The 22,897-nt window shown below is 42.6% G+C and overlaps 1 protein-coding gene across 1 annotated transcript; it reads right to left on the bottom strand.

Annotated features, from left to right (window-relative positions):
* Positions 1-1,991: 1,991 nt before the first annotated feature.
* Positions 1,992-22,428, bottom strand: Chgb (chromogranin B). Its single transcript, XM_034496568.2, has 5 exons — positions 22,027-22,428; positions 10,137-10,183; positions 9,609-9,702; positions 2,984-4,734; positions 1,992-2,318 (listed from the first exon to the last, which is right to left on the bottom strand). The coding sequence occupies exons 1-5, from the start codon at positions 22,073-22,075 to the stop codon at positions 2,241-2,243; spliced, it is 2,019 nt and encodes a 672-aa protein (XP_034352459.1). The 5' UTR covers positions 22,076-22,428; the 3' UTR covers positions 1,992-2,240.
* Between the last annotated feature and the right edge of the window lie 469 nt (positions 22,429-22,897).

The following is a 22,897-nucleotide window of genomic DNA, read 5'->3' as shown; positions in this document are numbered from 1 at the left end:
CCAAGCTTACCAGTATGGCACTCTACTAAAGCAGGAAAGCCAGCCAACAAAGCATGCATTATCAAGCAGGCTGCTGCTGGGCCATTCCAGAAGGCAGTATAGAATGTGCCACAGAATGACTAACTCAGAGGAGGTGAGAGCTGACCTGTCTTATTATGCTTTGAATTGTTTGTGCAGAAAAAGATACGCTGATACCTCAGCCCCCAGGACCTCAAAGTGGTGTATTATTTGAGCACAGGGTTATTGTGGATGCAATTGGTTAAAGTGAAGTCATATTGAACTCAGACAGACCTTCAGTGCATGATGACCGCTGTCCTTCATGTCAGTAGTGCCGTGTGGGGAGATGGGAAGCTGCAAGGAGAAGGTGGCATGTAAAGGAAGAGCAGGTAAAGTTTGGTGTGATCCTGTCATTACCCGTACCGCTACCTAGAGCACAACCAAGAAATGTCAGGGACCACCAGAGCTAAAAAGGCAAGGAGGAGCCTTCTCCACAGACTGGAAGCATGACCCTGCCAACACTGTGATTTAGGACTTATGGCTTGCAGGACAGTGGGGGGAGGAAAGTGGCCTCCAAGTATTCATGAGGTTTATACATGTTCCATTGGCCCTTTCATGCAGCTAGTCCTGATCCCACGTCTAGGAAGAAGGACCCCAGAAAAGAGACAGTAAGAGGCCCTCTTGAAATGTGAGCCTGTGTTTAGAACTATTTGCACAGCACCAGGTGACTTGGTCCCTATCCAATAAAATCTCAGTTCACTCAGTGTTAATCTGAAAAGAATTACTACAGCATTTCTCAACTTAGCAAAGGAGACCCTCTGGCCTTCCTGAATTAATAAAAAAATCACCCATGACCCTCAGATATTTTTACCATCTTCCAGAAAACAGGTTTTTACCTGAACAGAAAACAATAAAAATAGCCCAGTCGAAGCTGCCACTGGTAAGAAATGAGACGATTAGTCATTGAAGAAGAAGGGGGTTGTCTGGTTGTCTTGGAACAAGAAGCTACAAGGATGATAATGGCAGTGACATCACCTACGTCACTGATCCCCAGGAGGCACAGCGCTGTGTCACATAAACCCTTGTTAGAAATAACCTTGTGAGAAAGATACCTTTATTTTATTGAGCCTGAGAACTAGAATTCACCATAGGCCACACAGCTGCCCAGACTCAACAGAGTCAGAGCTCTGTCTGCACACAAGGTAGAAATCAAGTATGTGCCCAGGGAGATGTTGCACCAGATGTTTGTATCCCCAACCCAGAGGACCTTTCGCCATTCAGGCTTTCCTTTCAGCCTGTCCCTTGACAGTCTACCCCCAGAGCTCTCCAGTTTGTAAGAATCTAATTATTTGTATTTCTCTTGAGATGGGATTAGCTGGTCTTGAGCTCTGGGGCTATTCTCTTGCCTCAGCCTCACAAGTAGCTGCCTATAGACAGGCTATTGCAAACAGTTAGTACAGGAATTTGGCTGCATTTCTGCTTTGTACTGTGCCCCTCAATACCCTTTGCCAGCCTTTTTCTGTCTGGTTCTGGGACCCAGAGCTTCATACGTGCTAGACAAGCCTTCTATAGTGAGCTCTTCTTTTTCTCCTACTTTGCAAAATTTTAAAAGTAATATTTTGGGCTGATGAAATAGCTTGGTGGGTTAGGCACTGGCTACCAAGCCAATTGACCTGAGTTTTTAATCTCAGAAAACCAACTCATGAAGGTTGTCTTCTGAAACCCTTAACACGCAATGAATAAATAAAAATTTAAGTAATACATTTTCTTTTAAAATGAGTTCTTCATGCCTATATGGTCTCTATTAGCCTAGGGTAGTAGGCATGTTTTATTCTCAGTCTCTCTCTTTATATCCTGTAGTATTTTACTTCAGAAACCTTGCTTTTCCTGTTAAAGACCAACAAATTCTATCTTTGAGAATATGCTTAGAAGAATGGGTTTCAAAACCGTACTCTTCCTAACTAACCCAAAGAAAGCTAAGAACCAAGAGGGACTTTGTTTCAGGTAAATCTTTTATTGTTTGTGTTTCAGAGACAGTAACACGGTCATTGTCACAAACATGTGAAACATCTATTTTGCAGGAAAAATATGCTACGAGTCACACTAGTCATATAGCATTGGCATTCTGGCAAAGATGAGCAATATTTCCAACTGCAGCAAATATTTAATAAACAGTAAATTCTGCTTTCTGCCTTTGGGTGAATCGATGGTGTCTTTCAGTGAATGGCTCGCCCCTCCAACTGTCAGCCCCGCTGGCTGAACTTTTCTGCTATCTTCTGCAGTTCCAGATCCATGGCAGCCAAGTTCTCCAGTTCCTTTTTCTGGGAAACAGAAAAGTGGAGCACTGATGTCAAGTCATACTACCATACTACTCTAGTTCAGGAAGCTCTGAGGAGAAAGAGTAAGCTTAGGTACGGTAGAGGCTGTGTGAGTCAGCCAACATCAGGGGTCTTCAAAGTGTGCTCTCGTGGCCAGTACATTGGGTAACCCAAACAACTGCCTAGGAATAGGGATTCCTGGGTCCCCTATAAAATTGCTGACTGAGACACTCTGGGGGTCAGAAATCCCGGTGACTCTGATATATTCTCAAGCTTGAGAGGCACCACCTGAGAAGCACTGCCTGACATGATCAAATTAGGTCAAGGTGCTGTTTGGGAGGTCAGCATGAGTATGGCAGGCACCAGGTACCCAGGTACTAAGGTATACTACACACCTAGGCAGCACTGGTACTCATCGGACAGAAACTCTGGGGATAGATCCCAGACCGTAGTTTTCCAAGTTCTCTAAACACTGTAAAAGAGAGGAGGGCAGGGATATACACCCTGGCTGGATGGTAGCTGGAAATCAACCCTGCTGTGTGACTCGGGCACTCACATTCCCACAGTAAAATTTCCCATCCATCTCTCCCCATTATCAGACAAGTTGATGCTAAAACATCAACCTTGATCAACATAGTCTAATTCTAAGCAAAAGCTTCAAACCATACCTCTTCCTCGGTCAGAACTCTCTGGTCAGCCCTGTCCTTTCCATCTTCTGCCTCCTGGTGAGGCCCCATCTGCTCCTCCGAGTCGTAGAAGTCGGGGAATTCGGCTGCCTTCTTCCTGTAGTGAAGGAGCTGGTCCAGCTCAGCCACTCCATCGTATTGCCTTTTCCAGTCCAGGCGAGGGGCCCTGGCAAAGCTTCTCTTCTCATATCCCCAATTCACATCCTCTGAGAAGGGCCTTTTCCCCCACCAGTCATAGTTGTACTCTGGGAAGAAATTCTTCTCAGTCAAGGTCACCCCATTTCCGTCTTCACCGTCATCCTCAAGAAAACTGTCATCTGCGTCGTCTTTTTTCTCAAAGTCACTATTCTTCCACTGGAGAGGGTCAAAGTACGGGTTGAACAATGCCCCTAACCTTTTCCTCTTTTCAGTGGTGGGATAGGACTCATATTGTCTGCCTGGAAACCTCACTTCCTCCCTGCTTTCTTTCGGCTCTAGATCCCCTTCCTGTTGCCACCATCTCCCTTGGTCCCCTTCCTCACCATAGTTGAGGTAGTTTTTCTCCTGTTCTTGCCATTTGCTTTGTGGATACCTTTTTGCCGTATCTATTGGGCTTTCGTGAACAGGGTAGAGCCCTTCATCCAGGAGCCTTTTGTCTTCTCTGGTGTCAAGAGCAGAATAGGCTCCTGGCTCCCGCCCCCTGACTCTGTGTTGGCGTCCCTTTGCCTCCTTGTAACTCCTCGCTTCCTCAGTTTCTTCACTGTGTCTGTTTGCTGTGTTTTCCAGTTCAGAGTCGGGGTGGTTTCTCTTGGACTCACTTTCCTGGCTCTCCTCACTCTGAGGCCTTGGGGCTCTGTCCTCTTCACTTCCTCTGCCCCGGTACTGTAATCCCTGAAGGCCCTGGGGAGCCTGGAAGCCCGGATAACTTCTCAATTCTTCCCCATATTCAGGTTCTTCCTCTGAAGCCCTGTAGTGAGCTAGATGATGACCCCTTTTTTCCCCTAAACTGGCTGTGGCCACATCTGCCTCCTCGGACTCCTCAGGAGTATGTCTCCTTTCCTCAGATAGAGGATGCCCTTCATAAGAAGACTTGCTGGACCGGCTTCTCCCATGGTGGTGTCTAGGCCTGCGTTTGGTTACTTCAGAGGCTGCGCCTTCCTCACCTTCCTCCGATTCTTCCTGGCTCTGGTCATTGTCGGTAAGCTCCTGGGATTTCTCCTGCCTCCTTGCCTCCTCTCCACTCTCCTGGCTGCTTTGCTCCCTGCTGTGTGTCTTCCCCTCCAGTCCCATAGAGTGTGCATCTGCTCTGGCCGCTGGCTCCTTTTTCTTAGTGGAAGCCTCGCTTCTTTTGTTGGAGAAGGTGTTCGGTTTCTCTCCAGAATCTTCAATGCGTTTCTTCTCCTCACCAACATTTTCCCCATGCTCCCCCTTTGGGTGAATCTTGCCTTCTTCCTCTCTCTCTTTTCCCCGCCTCTCTTCCGAATAGTGTATCTTTGCTTCTTTGGACACTTGTTGGTTGGAGGGATGAAGACTCTCCTGATCATCCACTCCCTCTCGGCTGTGTCCTCCTCCTTTCGACCACTTCTCATCATCTAGCTTCATCTGGCCTTGAGAGTCTTCTACTGATGCTCCTGTTTCCTCCCTACTGGAGGCCCAGCGGGCAACTGAGTCATCAGCTGGGTCTCTTAGCAACCGTACTTCAAACTTCGAGTTCTCATTCTCACCTTTCTCTTCATCTTTGACCTCTTTTCCACCTATGATGAAAATATAGGAGTAAGCACAACTGCAAAAATGCTTGAGGTTCAAGTACCAGCCTCAGTGGTCCCTACAGATCCCGAGGACCCTGGAAAAGAGGTACATGATAGAGGATGCATGGAATTCTTGGAAAAGCTGATGCTTTTGAATCCTCCTTTGAATCTTAATATTCCCTATTTTGGCTACTTATTTTTTTCTTTAGTTAAAAAAATAAGGCTCTCTACGTGTTTAAAGGCTTTGGTAATACCTACCCAGCATCGCTATTTGTAACTGTCAATGGTCAAACCGAACCCATATGTAACTTTAGGAAAGACTGGAATTTAGAACCAGAAGAACTCTTATAATTCATCTGGTCCAGCCTCCTTGTTTTGTAGGTGACTCAGAGTGATATAAGACATGGAGACTCAGAGTGATATAATTCAGGACTGTCCTTTCCACAATTGAGTAAGGTGGCAAGGTTAACATTGCATAAATGAATGGCTCTAACTATAATTTAACTAAAGAAAAAAAATAAGTAGCCAAAATAGGGAATATTAAGATTCAAAGAAGGATTCAAAATTTATTTTGAATAATTTTAAATAATTTATTATTAAAAGTTATTTATCAGACTTTGTTAGCCAATCAATTGTGTGGACCCCATCCAGCAGGAAATGACGGCTTATTTCATCCTACAGTGGACTGTGAATTTCCCAGTAGTCCCACATCATCGTATCAGGTAATGATGCCATAGCCCTGTTGGTTTCTGTAAGTACACTTAATGATGTTTGTACAGCAACAAGATAGCCCACTGCTGCCCTTCTCAGAATCACTAGATAATGCCTGGCTGAGACTAATGACACGAATGGAAAGGGCCTCCCTCTTTCTTCACTCGGGCCTGCCCAGTCCACGTGTTCCTCACTGCTGAGAATAAGTTTCAGTATGCTGGGCTGCCTCTGTTTCCTGAGTCAGCAGCAGTGACATAACTGGCACCTGCTGCTGTCTTCTGTCTTTCCTCAATGTCAGTAAGTCCTTTACTACATCCTCCCCAAGATACTGTATGAAAAGGGATGTGGAGATCACAACTGTCTTTGTTGTTAATTGGCTTGTCAGCCTCTCTCACCAAGTTCAGATAGAAGACCAGAAGCCAAGGCTACCAGGCACTAAGGGGTTAACATCAGCACCACCCATTGCGGGAGCCACTAGCTCTTTGTGACTGTGGAGCATTTGAGATGTGGCTTGAACAAACTGAGACCTGATAAACACCAGATGCCAAAGACTTCATACAAAAAAAAAAAAAAAAAAAAAAAGAGAGAGAGAGAATTGTTAAAATAATATTTTTGATAAATTGGGTAATATTAAATATATTGAGTGGGTAAAATACATTAGATAAAATGAGATATACAATTGACATTAATTTCACTTGTATTTTTAAAACTTTTTAAATATATGCACTAGAAAATTTAAAATTATATTTGCAATTCATACCATTTTTCTTTTAAACAGCACTGATGGACCTATTTGTTTGTTTTTAGACAGGAGTTTATTATAAGTTAGCAGATGGGAAAGCAAGCAAGCATAGAACAGGTCTCATGAGTCATTTTGAACTGATATTTTACAAATGACAAAAATGATCTATTTTATAAAATATTCAAGAAATCATAGCTGGTTTGTACTTCTCTCTTGTATCACAGCTTGACATGATAGTAATGCTCCCATGTTTACAAGGCTGCAGGAATATCTCTGGACTTGTATATACAGGCATTTGAGCACTGGTTCATCTGTCACAGTCCTGCAGCATGTAAGAGCCCATGACAATGCCAGAAGGATTATGAGTTCTATGCCAGCTTGGGCCACAAAGTGAATTTAAGACTAGCCTGAGTAACAAACCAAGACCTTGTCTGAAACAAGCAAACAAACAAACAAACAAACAAACAAAACAAAACAAAAACCCCATGGTATTACATGAAGTGCTGGGGCAGGGCTAGTTAGTCAGAGTCTAAGTAAGCAAGGAGGCCTTGGGTGGTACCCTTGACTCTTTGTGCCCCTTCCCAAACTCCTATAGTAAAATACCAATCAATGCTATGATAGTTTAAAGAGGTGAGGCCTTGGAAGGTTCTTAGGCCCGGAGTAGAGCCCTCATAATAAGAGCAAGATCCTAATAAGGGGACACATGAGAGCCACAGCCTCCCTTAACACAGGAGAACACAGTGAGAAGGTGGCCATGTAGCCAAGATATGGCCTCCCTTAACCCGGGAGGGCATGCTAAGAAGATGGCCATGCAGCCAAGATGGGGGACCTTACCTTACCTTGATCGTGTACACTAGCTTCTACAGCTGTGAGAAATTAATGTATATTGTTCAAGCCTGTGTGACTCCAGTATCGTCTGTAGTGCTGACAGATGATTCAGCCAGGCTGATGTCATTCTCAGAGTTTGCTGAAGGACAGCAGAGGCCACATGCTCCTCTTCCTACCTGATTTAAGGTGTGAGGTGTCTTAAGTGTGAAGAACAGAAGTATTTTTATTTTTTTTCTGTGTTAAATGTGTACTGCCTGTAGCAGCTTCTGTCTGGAGCCGAGCACTTTCCCCTATATTTAGCTCTAAGCCCAGCAGGTGAGATTGGGGAGGGCTGACTAGCCTTTGAAGTCTTAGTCAATCTGAAATACCAAAGTGTGACACTCATTCTTGCTTCCAGGTTAACTGGGGAGCATATCTCATCCATGCTGTGGCAAAGTTGACCAGCTCAACCTTGATCAACCCTGGCCAGAAAAAGCTTGTACCCGGTAAGAAACTAGATTTCTATAAGCATTTTTAAGCACCCCTCCCAAAAAACTCACTTAAACCAAAACCAAACTAAACCAAACAAACAAAAACCAAAAACCTACACTGCATCCCTTCTCCCCAAATACTTATTTGCTCACTGTGGGCAGGAGAGTGGGAGATGAGGCTTCGGATGGAACACAGGCCAGGCAGAGCCTTCCCTCCACTTAGCTCCGCCTGCAAGTTTGCCTATTAGGTTAGGAAAAAGAAGACTAGGGCCAGGAGAGAAAACTACAACAGTAGAGGAATGGTGTGGCCCAGAACTGAGTTCCCACAGACCTATACTTCAGAGGCAAAGTCTAATTATCAGATGTCACTTTAAACAGTCAAAATTGTAAGCAGGTGGTGCATACTTTCAATCCCAGCACTTGGGAGACAGAGCCAAGTGGACCTCTGTGAGTTCAAAGCCAGCCTCCTTTTTACATAGTGAATTCCAGGCTGGCCAGAGCTACGTAGAAAGACATAGTGCGATCATGTCTTATAAATAAATAAATAAATGGAAAGATGATAGATAGATAGATAGATAGATAGATAATTAGCTTGATCTTTAACTCAGTGGTAAAATGCTTAAAGCTTACCTTGTTCCTTAGCACCACCAAACAAAAAATTCAAAGTCTTAACTTCCCTTGAAAGTTTGCAAGATCTGAATAACAAAGTCTGGTAACAGTGTGTGTGTGTAGTTCTTCCCCAGAGGAAGAGAATCAAAGAGCACAGGCTCCTGAGAAAGCCTCCCCACGCCCTCCAAGGCTGCTCTGCTGCTGCTGCTGCTGCTGCTGCTGCCACTGAGACCAGGCCCCTATTACTACACTGCTGACCCTGAGAAGGAGCTCACACTGTGCTGCTTTTCTCCCACTCTTAGTCTTGCTTGCTCCTTCATAGTTTTGAGTCTAGCCTGAGTGAGGCTTCAAACTGCAACCCTGAAGGAACACTTCCGTCTGCCAGGCCATTTCTATCTCTGTCTATACAGTGTCCTTGTTAGAAATCCGAGTCCATTATTTTGATCTCTGGAGCAGAATCAACAGACAGATCCTAGGGAACAATTGGCAAACTGGAATTACCAGAGGGTAAGCACTTGCTTTTGGAGAGAAGCAGAGTAAGGAATTCGGTAACTTTGCTCTGAGCAATCATGGTTACCTTATATGACGGGCCCTTCCTTTTTGCCCCCACCTGATAAATGAAGACAAGGAAAAGGTGACAGCAAAATGGGTTGGCCCAGAGAAGTAGCGTTTGCTTTCTACGATGAATTAGAACTCCCTACCTATTCAAGCAGAAGATAAATTTGAGAAAAGACAGAAGCATCTTGCTCGGAGTGGGATAGAGAAGCAGCCATTCACTGTTTAATTGGACTCCTCCTGTTTTAGACCACCCTTAACCGGCCACAGTTCTGAGGCAGATTGAGTTAAGCCAGGTCACTCTGCCAACTGTCCATACTTTTGCATGAACCCCATATGTCGCAACCACAAGAAAGTTTGCCTTGGTTTTTTTGTTTGTTTGTTTGTTTTGGTTTTTCGAGACAGGCTTTCTCTGTGTAGTCCTGGCTGTCCTGGAACTCACTCTGTAGACCAGGCTGGCCTTGAATTCAGAAATCCGCCTGCCTCTGCCTCCCAAGTGCTGGGATTAAAGGCGTGCGCCACCACTGCCCGGCAAGAGTTTGCCTTGTAATGAGAGATCTTAAAGGTGAAAAGAAAGCACTCACTGTACACAGCTTGCCTAAAACCTCCTTATCTACCCCCAAGCAGGCACTTCCCACACCTCTCTCCACCCAAAGGGAAATTGGTTTAGTTTTTAAAAAAATGAAATCAAGGAATTTATGAGCTTATGGACAGCCCAAAGACCACACAGTCTATCTCAATTCCCTTTTCTGCTAAAATAAGCCGAGAGAAAAAAAAAGGGGGGGGGGATCTTCCCCACCATCAGACAGCCAGAAATCATATCACTGTCTCCCTAGGTACCAGACTAGTCAATCAATGCCGTCTGTCAAATTATACCACAAGGATGCATTTGCAGGTAAGGCGGAGGCCAGAGGAAAAGGATCCACTGCAGGCACAAAGATCTTTCTGAAGTATGGGACACTTACTCCTCTTCAGGACTTGCCGGCACTCGGGGGTGATTGTTGGAACACTGGACTTGGATAGCGCATTTGAGAGGACTTCAATAATGCAGCGAGTCACCTATGAGAAAACACAAATGCAGGCTGGAAAGCTGATGTCGCTGAAACACAGCTTGACTAGGAGCTCCGGTCACCGGAGGCTTGAGCGTGTGACTAGAACTGATGTAGGATGCTCAGGGCAGGGACCCAGTCTTGCAGGACCATGAGGAAGCCTCCCAGGCACTACACTACAGAATGAAAGAAGGCACTGGGTGGTGATAACCAAAAAAAGGGAAATAAAGATCCACTTCTAAGCAGGCTAGAGGGAATTGCCTCTGTCCTCAGGAAGACTAAACCCCTCTGGGATGTTTACTACAGGAGGGTCATCATTTGTCCCAGTCTCTAAGGGACAAAAATTTGGCTTTCCAAGACATGAGGGAGGGAGCTGTCAAAGGGAGTGAGACAGCCTAGGGTGTACATGCAAGTCAAGACTCAAGACCAACATTTTTAACTTACCATTTCTTCATCGTGATCCCTGTTATCCACTGGAGCTGAGCTGACAGCTTTGAAGGAGAAAATGGAAAATGTCTTGAGTTGTTTTGCTTTCTTGTTTGTTTGTTTGTTTGTTTGGAAGCTGAATGAACCAGACTTGCAAAATCACCCTGCTTTTCTTGAGAGGGATGTAGAGTGAATACTTAGCAGAACCCACAGTTGGGATGACGTCAATGATCATCGTTTCCTAATTGCTCATACACATGTGTGCACATGTGTGCATACATAAAATACACTGCCGTTTCCCCCAGAAATGCCTTGGACATATTTGGAAACAAATGCTGCCCTACAGCCGATAGAAATCAGATCCAGACCACAAATGAGGGGCCTTCATAGGCTTTGGCAGTTTACCAAGTATTGTGCTGATAACATAGCCATCCTGTATTTGTGAAAAGTGTGTTAAACTTTGCACTCCCTCCGCACAGTTTTCTACATTCTGTGCAATGGTAGTTGTTTTAATGGAAGCAGAATTGGGTACCCTCTGCAATCCTTTCCCTCTGTCTACACCAAGTGGCTACAGATCTGTGGCTCTCTCTTCCTTCCCCTGTTCCCAAGAAAATCTCTCCCCTTATAAAAAAAACCACAGGTATTAAAGGTGAGGCATGGTTGTGCACACCTTTAATCACAGCACTCAGAATGCAGAGGTAGGAGTATGAGTGAATTGTAGGCCAGCTTGGTCTACCTGACTTCCAGGACTGCACAGAGAGACCCTATTTCAAAAACAAACAAACAAAACCACCACCACCAAACAAAAACAAAATCCCCAAAAACAAAAATAACAACTGCAACAAAACCTTCAACAATTACAACCACCAAAAACATGGGTATTAGATCATTATTCATGCAAGATCTTTGCTTAAATGATTTGCTTCTGCAATCAATGTTATGTTTTCCTGCACTGTATACAATTGTATACACACCACTAGAAGTATCAAGTGCTCCAGCACGTGGTTAAGGTTAGGATATCCAAACTGGCATTCAACAACTGGTATATGACCATATGTTTCAAAGGGAAAAAAAATTCATGCTCAAGATTTTATGAGACTCTGCCTGCCGTAAATCAGCATTTAGAGTATCTTTGTGTTCAGGAAGTACCCTGGGTTTCCAGCATTTGCTGGTGCCACATCTTTCTTCTCCCAGTGAATACTGCTTTCATTATTTTCCCTTTCCCTTCACTTTAGTGCTTTCTGGTAGAGAAGCCTAAAGCCTTTACAAACACTCCCATCTCTACAGTCATTATGCTGGGGGAAAAATAAAAACTTAAAGAGGAGAGATCCCCTTGGTCCCCAGAAGAGAAGACCTAGCTGGGACAAGAGCAAAATTCTCAGGCATCAGACACTAAAGCTACTCAAGTGCAGTTTATTTCTAACCAGCACCCTAACCTTTCTTCCAAACCAAGTCTGTTCAAACACCTACTCACCCCGCCTAACCCATTGCCTATCAACCCAGAGAGAAAATACATGAGACTTAGGCTATATCTTAGTGGTCGAGCACTTACTTACTTCGTATATGCAAAGTCTTAAGTGTTACCACTTGAAACAAATGAACGGGGAGGTGGAGGGAGCATTTCTCATTTGCTTATTTTATTAAACCTCTATCCCCGTTGTTTTCAGGGCCCCACTGCTATCTAGCTTTATTAAGGCCACTTAAAAATGGTTGAAAAGTGTTTAATAAGTGTTGAAGAAAGACTCTGGTTCTTCCTCAAATGCAGGTTAGATAAAACCTCACTGGCCAACTTTTGCCCTCAGGGTTCTGGAGGTTCTGTTGTTTTTCCTTTTCTTTAGTGCTGCAGACTAAGCCCAAGTCCTCACTCCTGACAGGCCATCAATCCCCGACTGAGCCGCAGCCTAGGGCCAGTCTTTCATGTTCCAATGACTGCTATTTTGAGAACATGCTCGGTTTGATGTTTCTCTTTTTTCACCTCAAATCTGTGAAATTCTCTGGAAAGAATAACTATGGAAGAATTACTCCCCTAATAACTGAGAAGTCACCCTTTCCAAGTGCAACTTTCCAGTGAAAGATAGAAAAATCATAAGTTGATCCCCTGAACCCTACTTTTAAAGCAAAGACATAAAAACCTGTAAGTCAAACACTGTGTTGCCTCAGTCCCAGGAAATTAGCTGACCATTTGAACAGATGGCCCTAACTAAACAAATCTTAAGATTCATGGTGTCAGGATGCTATGGGCCCGAGATTAGCTTGGCCGGGCTTTGAACTAACAGCCCTGAGACAGTTGGTGCCAGGATGCTAAAAGTTTGAGATAAGCCTGACCCCCTTGAACTGGAGCTCATGATATATAGTGTGAAACTACTTCGAAATAGCCAATTATAAAGTGACACACCATGCATCTTAGGAATTTGAGATCAAATGTATCCATGACCTAGTGACCTGTTCTCCTTCCTTCCCCCTTCCCTAACTCCACTCTCAGCCTTCCCTCTTCCCTAACTCCACCCCCACCTGGTTTGTAGATGCCCCCTTAAAAGCTGTAAACTTCTTTTGTTCGGCTGCTGAATTCCGCTGCCCCTGCGCGGGCTTGAAGGAAAGACAGCCCTGGCTAGCCAGTAAACCTCTTGCAATTTGCATCAAGTTGTGTTTCTCGTGAGTGATTTGGGGTGCGTCTGCAGTTCTCCACGGATTGGTGAGGTCCTTTTCATTTGGGTTTTACATTTTGGTTCCCTGACCGGGAAACAGCAGCCACCCCCACACTCCCAGAAACAACCTTGGAGGTAAGGGGATCCCCAGTGTGAGTGAGTGAGTGCATGAGCCGGCCGGCGAGTCCATTGTCTGTTTGAGGTGTGTTTAAAATAATCTGTATTCGGTCCGAAATAATCTGTACTCGGTTTGGAGTATTCTGTAAAGCACCGGCAAGTCAGTTGTCGGGTCTGATTCTGTATCTGTACCTGTATTCTGTATTTGGGAAAGCGCTTTTTGGTTTTGCAGCTGCTTCACTGGTCGTAATGACTGGGAAGCTGTAGTCGGCAGACGTGCTTGGATGGCTACAAGCTGCCAACCCTGGAGACGTCCGGGGGGGTTAAGGAGGGCCAGAGGTGTCTGGTGAAAGCCTCCTATCTGAGGAAAGAGGATTGCTGTCTCCTTCTGAGAGGGGAGTCTTGCAACCCCCTTCCATCTGAGTCGGTTGTGTGGTTGGGGAGCACTCGGTGTAGCCAGTGTGTTTCAGGTTGTTTGGTTTCTGCTTGCTGTTTTTGTGTTTTGTCCTTGTTGTGCACGTGATGAGGAGACTCTTGACTGCTGGAAGAAGTTAGAGAGACTTGAGGGGCTGCAGGGCTTTACTCTGCAATATTTGGTGAAAGGAACAGAAAGTGAGTGAGTGAGAGAGAGAGAGAGAGAGAGAGAGAGAGAGAGAGAGAGAGCTAAAACAGTGTGCTCTCAGGCGTGTTAACAAAAGAAAAGGCTATTTCAGAGCCCTTCTGTGAGCAGGAGCAAATTAGGAGGTTTCTCTCTGGCTCCTACTGAAGAGAATTCTTAGTTATGCTTTCTCTATCTACTGTGTGTCCTTGGCGCGCCAAATCTGTCCACGTGTCTGTCTTTGTTTCGTCGGAATGAATAAATGTTCTATGTTTCATGTTTTAAAACAAAAAGGTTAAAACTTCTGGCTTGATTTAACTTAAAACTCTCTTAAAGGATAATCTTAATTTACACAATAGAAGCTGATAAATAAATTACCTTGCTCTGGGGCTGGAAATAAGGCACACCAGAAAGAACCCTGGCAGGTATGATTATTTGCATAAGCTGCTCTTGGAGGGGGCCAACAAGTTTTTTACTTCTATGGTAAAAAAATTGATGGCTGTTTTCCTAGGAAAATTTTTTGTGACCGTGTTTATTAGCTTATTAGGCTCAACAAATGACAAGGTGCTTTCTTTTGAAATTACAGCTAGAAAAAGTAAGAAAGATTTGTTTGGATGAAATATATAAAATGTACATCTACTTCACTTTTGTTTCTGACTGGTTTTAAAGTACTAAATGTTCTATGTGTCTTGGTTATATGTTATTAACCTATAAGTTAGTTATTAGATATGATTAAAAATTACAACTTTTGGTAACAAAAAGCTAGATTAAAATTGGTAACTCAGGGTTAAAGTCATTCAGAGATCAGATATATAAAGATAAGATTTAAAAACAATGTCTCTTTAGTGAGATATTAAAAGCTGCACTATCATACATTCAGATATAAAAACTGGCAGCCGAACTATGTAAGATAAAAGTAATGTACTTGCTGTTAATTTAAAAAAAAAAAATAGATTGTTTACATTGTTAAAAATTGGTTTTGTTTCCCAAAGTTATGGTTATACTCTAATATTGCAAAAGAAACTTAAAAATATAAATTGCCAGTATTCCATTGAATTTTTGACTCACCCATGTTTATGGTTGAGAAGAGGATCGAACAGGTGGAGATGATTGCAAAAGTAATAAGAAATAAAAACAGCTGTGGCACAGTACAGGCCTGCTGCCAACTTTATTTGATACAGTGACGGAGGCAAATTTAGCCTCACCAAGATTGAAAAGGAGATATTATTAGAAAGTTTTGCCTCAAGAAATGGTTAATAGCTCTCTGAAAGGAGTTTCAATGCAAGTCTTTGTTCTCATAAAACGAGCTTTAAAATTTTGGGGAGTGCTTGTTGCTCCAGAAAACATTCAAAAGCAATATCTTTTCAATACTTGAGACACCAGTTATATTCCTAAACGAATTGTGGCACAGAAAATTCAAAAAAAAGAAAAGATAGTTTACTTACTTTAAATGATTTCAGAAGCTTCTAGGAGATGCTAATTAGATAACAGCTCACCTTAGGCTCACCAGAGGAGGACTTAAGCCTCTGTTTGATGTTCTCAAGGGAGATGCAAATCTTAATTCCCCTTGACAATTAACTGATGAAGGAGAAATAGCTTTGCAGAAAGTAGAGGAAGCTGTTAGTTATCAATAGATACATTATACAGACTGGTCAATTGTTGGCTGTTTCACAACAGTTCTTTGGGAAAAGGGACCATTAATATAGATTCATATTTCTTTATCTCCAAAGAAAGTTTTAACACCCTGTTTTAAAGCTGTTGCTGTGTTAATACAGACTTGTAGGTCAGGGTTACAAAAGTATTTTGAGAAGAACTTAATGAACTGTTCCTTATTCCAAAGAGCAATTAAATTGGTTATTAAAGAATACTGATATTTGGCCTATCATATGACCAACTTTCTAGACAAATTTTGTAATCATTATCCAAAAGACAAGTTGTTACAATTTTTCTATACATGCTTTTATATTTCTTATAAATTTACACATGCAGCCTATAGTGTATATACTCTATTTACAAACGGCTCATCTAATGGGAAGACAGTATATGTAATTGGATCCTCTTCAGTTTCCCCCTGCTTCAGCACAAATAATTAAGTTACGTGCTGTAGCCACTGTTTGAAATGCTGAGGAATGAAGCTTTCAATTCCTATACTCGTAGCCAGTAATATAGCTCATGGTTTATAATTGCTTGAAATTGTTCCGTATTTAGATATTGCTAATTCTCAAATTTTACAAATACAGTTTAATTTAAGAAACATGTACTTTTCCTTAATTTTATAAGACATTTGAAAGCTCATGCTGGATTGCCTGGATCCCAGGAAAATGTCACAACAGATTTATATACTAGGCAGATTATAGACATTCTTCCTTCTTCTTGTTAGTTCTTCTTGAGACAGTGGAGGGGGAAGAGCCTTGGCAGGGGTTAGGACCTTGTTTTAGGAGATATTTAAAGTTGCTAAATAAAAAAGTTTACTTGTCTAAGTTACTATACCACTGTGGCTGGCCTGCTTTCTCTGATCCTCTGAAGCCAGAAAGTGCAATTTCTTCAATTTAACACATCCTGAAAACAGCCAAGGATTAAATAAACAGCCTTTGTTCTATCTCATCAGGAACTGCTGGGTTCTAACTATGCCTGCTAGTCTCAGGTTGCAGAAAGAAAAGACATTTAGAAGAAGTTGTTGTAGAGTTTATTACTAAGTGTGAAAAGTTTCCTAGGAAAGCTGTTTAGGGAGAGAAGTGGAAAGATCCTAAGTGGAGAAAAGGAAAACATATACCGTAAGTGGAGATAGGTGAAAAATTCTATCCTATCTCTCCATTGTATCTGCCTGTCATCTCTTTGTCCTCAGTGCTTGTATATCTTTCAGAATACATAATCACACGTGACAGGGTTCATCACAGGCTCACACCTTGGGTCAAATCATGGGATGAGGTGGAAGTTTGCAACAGAGAATGTTTACATGCACGTCCATTGGGAGTGATTGTCTGGCTGGACATCCATTGCCTAATAACAGTCCAGTTACAGAAGAGCTTAATCATCATTGATATAATTTTAGAAATTCTTATAGGATCATCATTAGAACTAAGAAGCCATCTATTTGTCTATATAGCATCACCACAAGATATTATATCTTCATGGATCTGCAGAGATCTGCTCCAAAGGTGCTGTTGCTTGGTTATTGTTACACATGTTTAATTATAATGGCTTGAGACAGTAACTTGATATTTCTAGAGAGTATATAAGTCAAATTACAAAAACTTGTTCTCAGTGACCTCAATTTTTTTTTTTTCATAATGGTGTTAATACTTGAGAACCTATGCCTAATCAATTATGACAAGTGGATGTTACTCATTTCTGATTTTAGAAAATTAACATGTACATGTGACTTGACACCTTTTCAGGCTTTCTAGTTACAACTGCTTTAACAGGAAAAACAACTAAAAATGTAATTAGTTATTGCCTACATTATCTTTCTATGCTTGGTGTTCCATATCAGATTAAGATAGATGGAAACTGGCTATTATAGTCAGACATTTGAGATGTTTTGTTGACAATCTAATATTACCCATATTACTGGAATTCCTTATAATCCTCAAATACAAGGTATTGTGAAACAGATACTATGGAACTTTAAAATAATACCTTCATAACTATCTGAGAGTGGGAGGAGCGGCTACTAGTGCTTTTGCCCTGGTTCTTACAAGGAACACTGAAACATCAACTTTTGAAAAACCAAAAGAGGAGTAGTTATACACCCTGAAGGGGTTCCCTAGGGATATTCTTTATCATGCCTTGTGTGTTCTCAATTTTCCAAATCTGGTTGCACATGGCAAATCTGCTGCTGAATGCCTTTGGCACCCCGAGACCAATAAAAACTATGTAACAGTTATGTGGAAGGACCTTCTTACCTTTAAATGGAATGACTCAGACCCAGTTCTCATATGGGACTGAGGATTGATATGTCTGTTTGATACCAAAGAAGCACAACTATAGATGGCTGCCAGAAAAATTAGTGAAACAAATAGATACTTCCACAAAGCCAGACCTAACTATAGATAAGATAAATAACAATTGACATCCAGGGAAGAGAGATCTCCCTGAGAATTCCCTTCTTTTTCCTTTCCAGATAAAATAAGGCCACCCGTGATATCTGCTGTTGGAAGTTCTAATTCTGATGCCAGCTTCAGGACTTCTACCACTCAGAACTTCGAGGGGCCATTGACAAGGACATCGAGCAGCTAGAGATTGACATCACTAATCTGAAAAAAATGCTTTGTTTTGCTGTCTGAAGTGGTTCCCCCCCCCACACACACACAGAGGGCTAGATCTGGCCTTCCTTCAGCAAGGGACTATGTTCTGTCCTCAAGGAGGATTGCTGTTTTTATACTGACCATACTGGGGTAGTTAGAGATAATATAGCTAAGATCAGAGAGAGATCAAAATGACAAAAGAAATAGTGAGAATGAGTGGGAGGGTGGCTTAAAAAACTGGTTCTCCGCCTCTCCTTGGCTTACCAGCCTTCTCCCTTCCATCCTGGGCTCTGTAGTCGTCTCCTTCTCCTTTTGACTTTCAGCCCTTGGGCCTGTAACAGACTCACTGGCCTTGTAAAACAACAAATTGACTCCTTGGCATCTAAACCTCTACAAGTATATTATTATAGACTTGATCTGGCTGATAGAGACTTGGCTGAGACTTGCGTTGACCTATCTCCTTTAAGAACTGCATAGAACTCAGATCTATGCACGCTGGTTCACATGACATAAACACAGCGTGGGTACCTGCAAGGGGTGTGTGACGAAGTACTGCAGGGGGAGGACCCAAATTGTCCACATCTGAGTCCCCCGTGAAGCAAACCTGATTGCATAGAGGTTGGTGTTAATTTCTTGTGTCTCAAAGCTGCTGACTAGGACCCTCAATATCCTATGAAGCCCATGAGACATTTAACCCTCTCCTCCCCCAAAAGACACTATTTCTAATGATAATGGGAGGATCAGGTCAATCTTCCCCCCTCTGGTTAATGCCCGCTCATGTATCAATGAGATTTACAAATGTCTGCTTTCTCAGACCAGTCTCCTTAAAATTGTTTAAAAAAGAGATGCTGGGAGCCAAGACTTCCTTCTTCCTGAGAACTAATGTCAGCCTGAGTTAAAAGGACCTTATCAGCTACCCTGCCTGAGAAAAAATTAGCAACTTGAGCCTAACAAATGTTTTATTGCCCTCTTGCTCCAGAAAGTGGTTTGGGCTAAGAAAATGATGATTGCTAAGGATTTAAAAGCTGACATTGCCAATCCCCACTGGTATCCTCCCAGATGGGGCCCCTCCTTGTTCTCCTCCTATTACTCCCTCTAGGACCCTGCTTCCTAGATCAATCTGTAGCTTTTCTCAGAGAAAGGGTGAACACAGTACAAATATTGATACTCAGACAACAATATCAGTCTATACGTCACCGGGGCTTGCAGATGAATCTAGTGATACTACGAATTAAGATTCTAAGATTAGAAACTTACATAAAAGAAAAAAAATTGGGGAATGAAAGATAGAAAAATCATAAGTTGATCCCCTGAACCCTACTTTTAAAGCAAAGACATAAAAACCTGTAAGTCAAACACTGTGTTGCCTCAGTCCCAGGAAATTAGCTGACCATTTGAACAGATGGCCCTAACTAAACAAATCTTAAGATTCATGGTGTCAGGATGCTATGGGCCCGAGATTAGCTTGGCCGGGCTTTGAACTAACAGCCCTGAGACAGTTGGTGCCAGGATGCTAAAAGTTTGAGATAAGCCTGACCCCCTTGAACTGGAGCTCATGATATATAGTGTGAAACTACTTCGAAATAGCCAATTATAAAGTGACACACCATGCATCTTAGGAATTTGAGATCAAATGTATCCATGACCTAGTGACCTGTTCTCCTTCCTTCCCCCTTCCCTAACTCCACTCTCAGCCTTCCCTCTTCCCTAACTCCACCCCCACCTGGTTTGTAGATGCCCCCTTAAAAGCTGTAAACTTCTTTTGTTCGGCTGCTGAATTCCGCTGCCCCTGCGCGGGCTTGAAGGAAAGACAGCCCTGGCTAGCCAGTAAACCTCTTGCAATTTGCATCAAGTTGTGTTTCTCGTGAGTGATTTGGGGTGCGTCTGCAGTTCTCCACGGATTGGTGAGGTCCTTTTCATTTGGGTTTTACACCAGACCTTCTGTAGCAATGCAGATCAACATATATAGTTCTGCCTGGTTTTCCCCCCAATATAAAATGGGTACTTTAGCTGTCCAGACTGCCAGACCATTAACCTTTGTCAGAGTTGATGGGCAAGGGATGCCTCATTGTCCTAGACAATTAGCAGCTTACAATTTACTAGTATAGAACATCCCTGTTGCCCCTAGGGAGACTCCTCAGATTCTTCTTAATAGAGAGAAACTGGAGTTGTCTTATGGAGGTGCATTGTGTGCCTTGGTGAGACTGCTAAATGACATGCATTTCATCAAATAGAATCTGTGAGAGCAAAGAAATAACTAATGATATATTGGATACACTAAACTGGTTTAATTTATTTCTGTAGCAAATAAGAAATACATTTAGTGCTTATGGAAAAGTAAAACAATCAAAGGATAAAATAATTATCAAATAACAAATCTGAGAATAACTTCCGAAGCATCAGCTATTATATATATATATATATATATATATATATATATATATATATATGACAATTAAAGTTTGGTTCATGTGGAAATTACAGGTGCAAAGTAGGTTAAGCATGTTCTTTTGCTGGTAAACCATGGGTACCCCAGTCAAACAGGATCTTCATAACAAAAGAACTCATCTTTCATTTAATATAGATATTCTGCTGTTGGTTTATTCATATTAGTTTTTAAGATGCACAGTACTTACCACAGACAGTTGTGGATCTCCTTCCAGGAGCTCTAAATGGTAGAGAATGAGCTAGGTGTCTTCCTGGAGTCTCAACCATGATTTTACTAAATAACAAACTACTGGCAGTCCCTCATTGCCAGATGTGGGGAGGAGGAGATGGGGAAGTGATTGCTAAGATACATAGTGTGTTTCTGGGTGATGAGCATGTCCTAAAAAATTGGTAGTGGGGATGGTTATAGTCTGTGGGTAGCTGAGACAACAGTGAGTAAGACACTTTAAGCAGTAGGCTGCATGATATGTGAATAATAGTCTAAACCAGAAGAGACTATCATAGCTCCATTTTTATTTCTATTAAATATGATCTTTTGCTAGAATATTCCCTCATAAGAGGTATAAAATGTTTAACCACCACTAAAAATTTTAATTAACCAGTTAAATGGTTTACCAAAATGTTACTGTTCTGTAATCTAGAACACAATGTACAGTATCACTGTGACCTGTTCAGCGATATCTTTCTGAAATACTTTGGACTTGAAAAATTCTAAGTTGTTCAGTTTGTTTTCTTTTATCAAATTAAGAATATTTATTAGTTATTCATAAGAATAATTTTTTTAAAAAAATGAGAACATTATGAATGGAGTAAAATAAATTACCATTGACTTTCATTTTGCCAAACATTGGATGAGAGATTCCTGTCAATCAAAGGCATATATACATATACATATACATATACATATATATATACATATATATATATATATATATATATATATAGAGAGAGAGAGAGAGAGAGAGAGAGAGAGAGAGAGAGACTTATGGATATCTCAATTCTAGTTAGAAATCTCAATCTCAGAACAAAACACTTTTCTGAGGACATTCAAAGAATTCAAAGAGACAAAGAGCTACTAGCTTAATTTAGTGTTGTTCTTACTTTTCAGTATCCCAACACAAACACATCTTTCAAGCCATCGGAGACCATTGAGTAAATTTAGAGTAGTTAGAGACTCAGCAACACAATCACCCACACACACCGGTCAACTATTAACTACTTCTGTTTTCATTCTTCAAATTTGATTGAAACACTTATTTTACTACTGGATACTTTCATGGGTATAACACAGTCTTGTTATTTTTATTTCTAGAGCACAAAAGGAAATATCTAGCACAGCTTCCATTCATAAATTAAAAACTGATCGGCTTAAATGTGAATTACCTCTCTTTAGAAACACAAATACAAAGTATAAATATGTTAACCCTGTAACCAGACACACACATATGTGACATGCTGAGGAAAATGCCTTATATGCACATGGATCTAGTTCTAACTCAGCGCCCTTATTATAATAATAGAGGAAACTCTGCAGGGGCCAACTTGCATGCATTCCCACCCCGCTGTGGTCACAGGGCTGTCAAAAGTCACACGGAGAATCAGACTACAAAGGCTTTCTCTAGCCCTGTAGAGAGCCTGATACCTCTGCAGAGAACACAGAATGCGGCTTTGCTCCCCAGGGCTGCACAGCCCCTGCGGGGAAAGCAGGGGAAAGCTGGACAGTTCTTACTTCCTCAACTCAACGCCAGGCCCAGGGGAAGCAAGGGATACAGGGAAGAGAAAAGGCGAGATAGAGGGTGGAACCCGGTGGCTAAAGCTCTAGGGGCTGTCCAAGGTGCTGAAATTCCACTCACCGGCCAGAGCTGCTGCGCCCAGGAGGCTGAGGAGTATGGCCGGCTGCATGGTGCCGCTTGCCAGTGGCGTGTAGGAGGAGCTCGGCGGGTGCGGGTTCCGCAGAGCAGCTGTGGCGCGGTGGGCACAGGTCTGGCTTTTAAGAAGGGCAGGCGGGGTGCAGCGCCCGGGGGCGAGCGGCGGGCGGGGGCGCCCCTCGCTCAGCCCTGACGTCACGGAGCAGCCCGGAGGCGACGCCAGGGGGGCGGAAGCTCAGCCAGTGCGCGTGGCCTTGCGCAGGGTCCCAGCAGGCACAGGCAGGGATGCGGGCACGCCGGGTGCTATCGATCTCGGGAAAGGAGGGGCAAGGGTCCATCCAGCTCACATTGCCACGCCTGCGCCCCAGCTCCTCCGCGCACACCTCCAAGCCTGCAGATGCCAGTTTGAGGCTGTGGGATACTTGTGATTCTGAAATGTGTAAATGACATTTACACATGTCAGCTTTGTGTTTCCTCTGCCAAGCTGAAGAAGATCCTTGCTTGGAATAAATACACAGGCAGTTCTTAGACCTTTACAAGAGAGTAATGACTATAAACCTAAGTGTGCAGCCAGGAATGTGTAGCCTGCTCTTGGTTCAGATGTTTGGTCTGTGTATCTGTCTTCCTTTCTATGGCTCTATCTGCCTTCTGTTTAAGGAATCTCCTACCCCACATACTTATTCAGATGGGCTTAAAAAAAATCGGCCAGGGCAAAACGATGCACTGCTAAATGATCTCTCTCTTTTAACCTCAACTTCCAAGTTCAGTTTTCTTCGTAACCGCTTTCTGTGGCTTAGGCCTAATTTAGTTTGGAGCATCCATAACTGGATCCTTTCCCTCTCTCCATCTCCCTCCC

The sequence above is a fragment of the Arvicanthis niloticus genome, chromosome 2 (genome assembly GCF_011762505.2).
Source record: "Arvicanthis niloticus isolate mArvNil1 chromosome 2, mArvNil1.pat.X, whole genome shotgun sequence".
In the NCBI taxonomy this organism is placed as follows: Eukaryota; Metazoa; Chordata; class Mammalia; order Rodentia; family Muridae; genus Arvicanthis; species Arvicanthis niloticus.
Note: the sequence above shows the minus strand (reverse complement) of the source record. Positions and strands in the feature narration are given on the sequence as shown.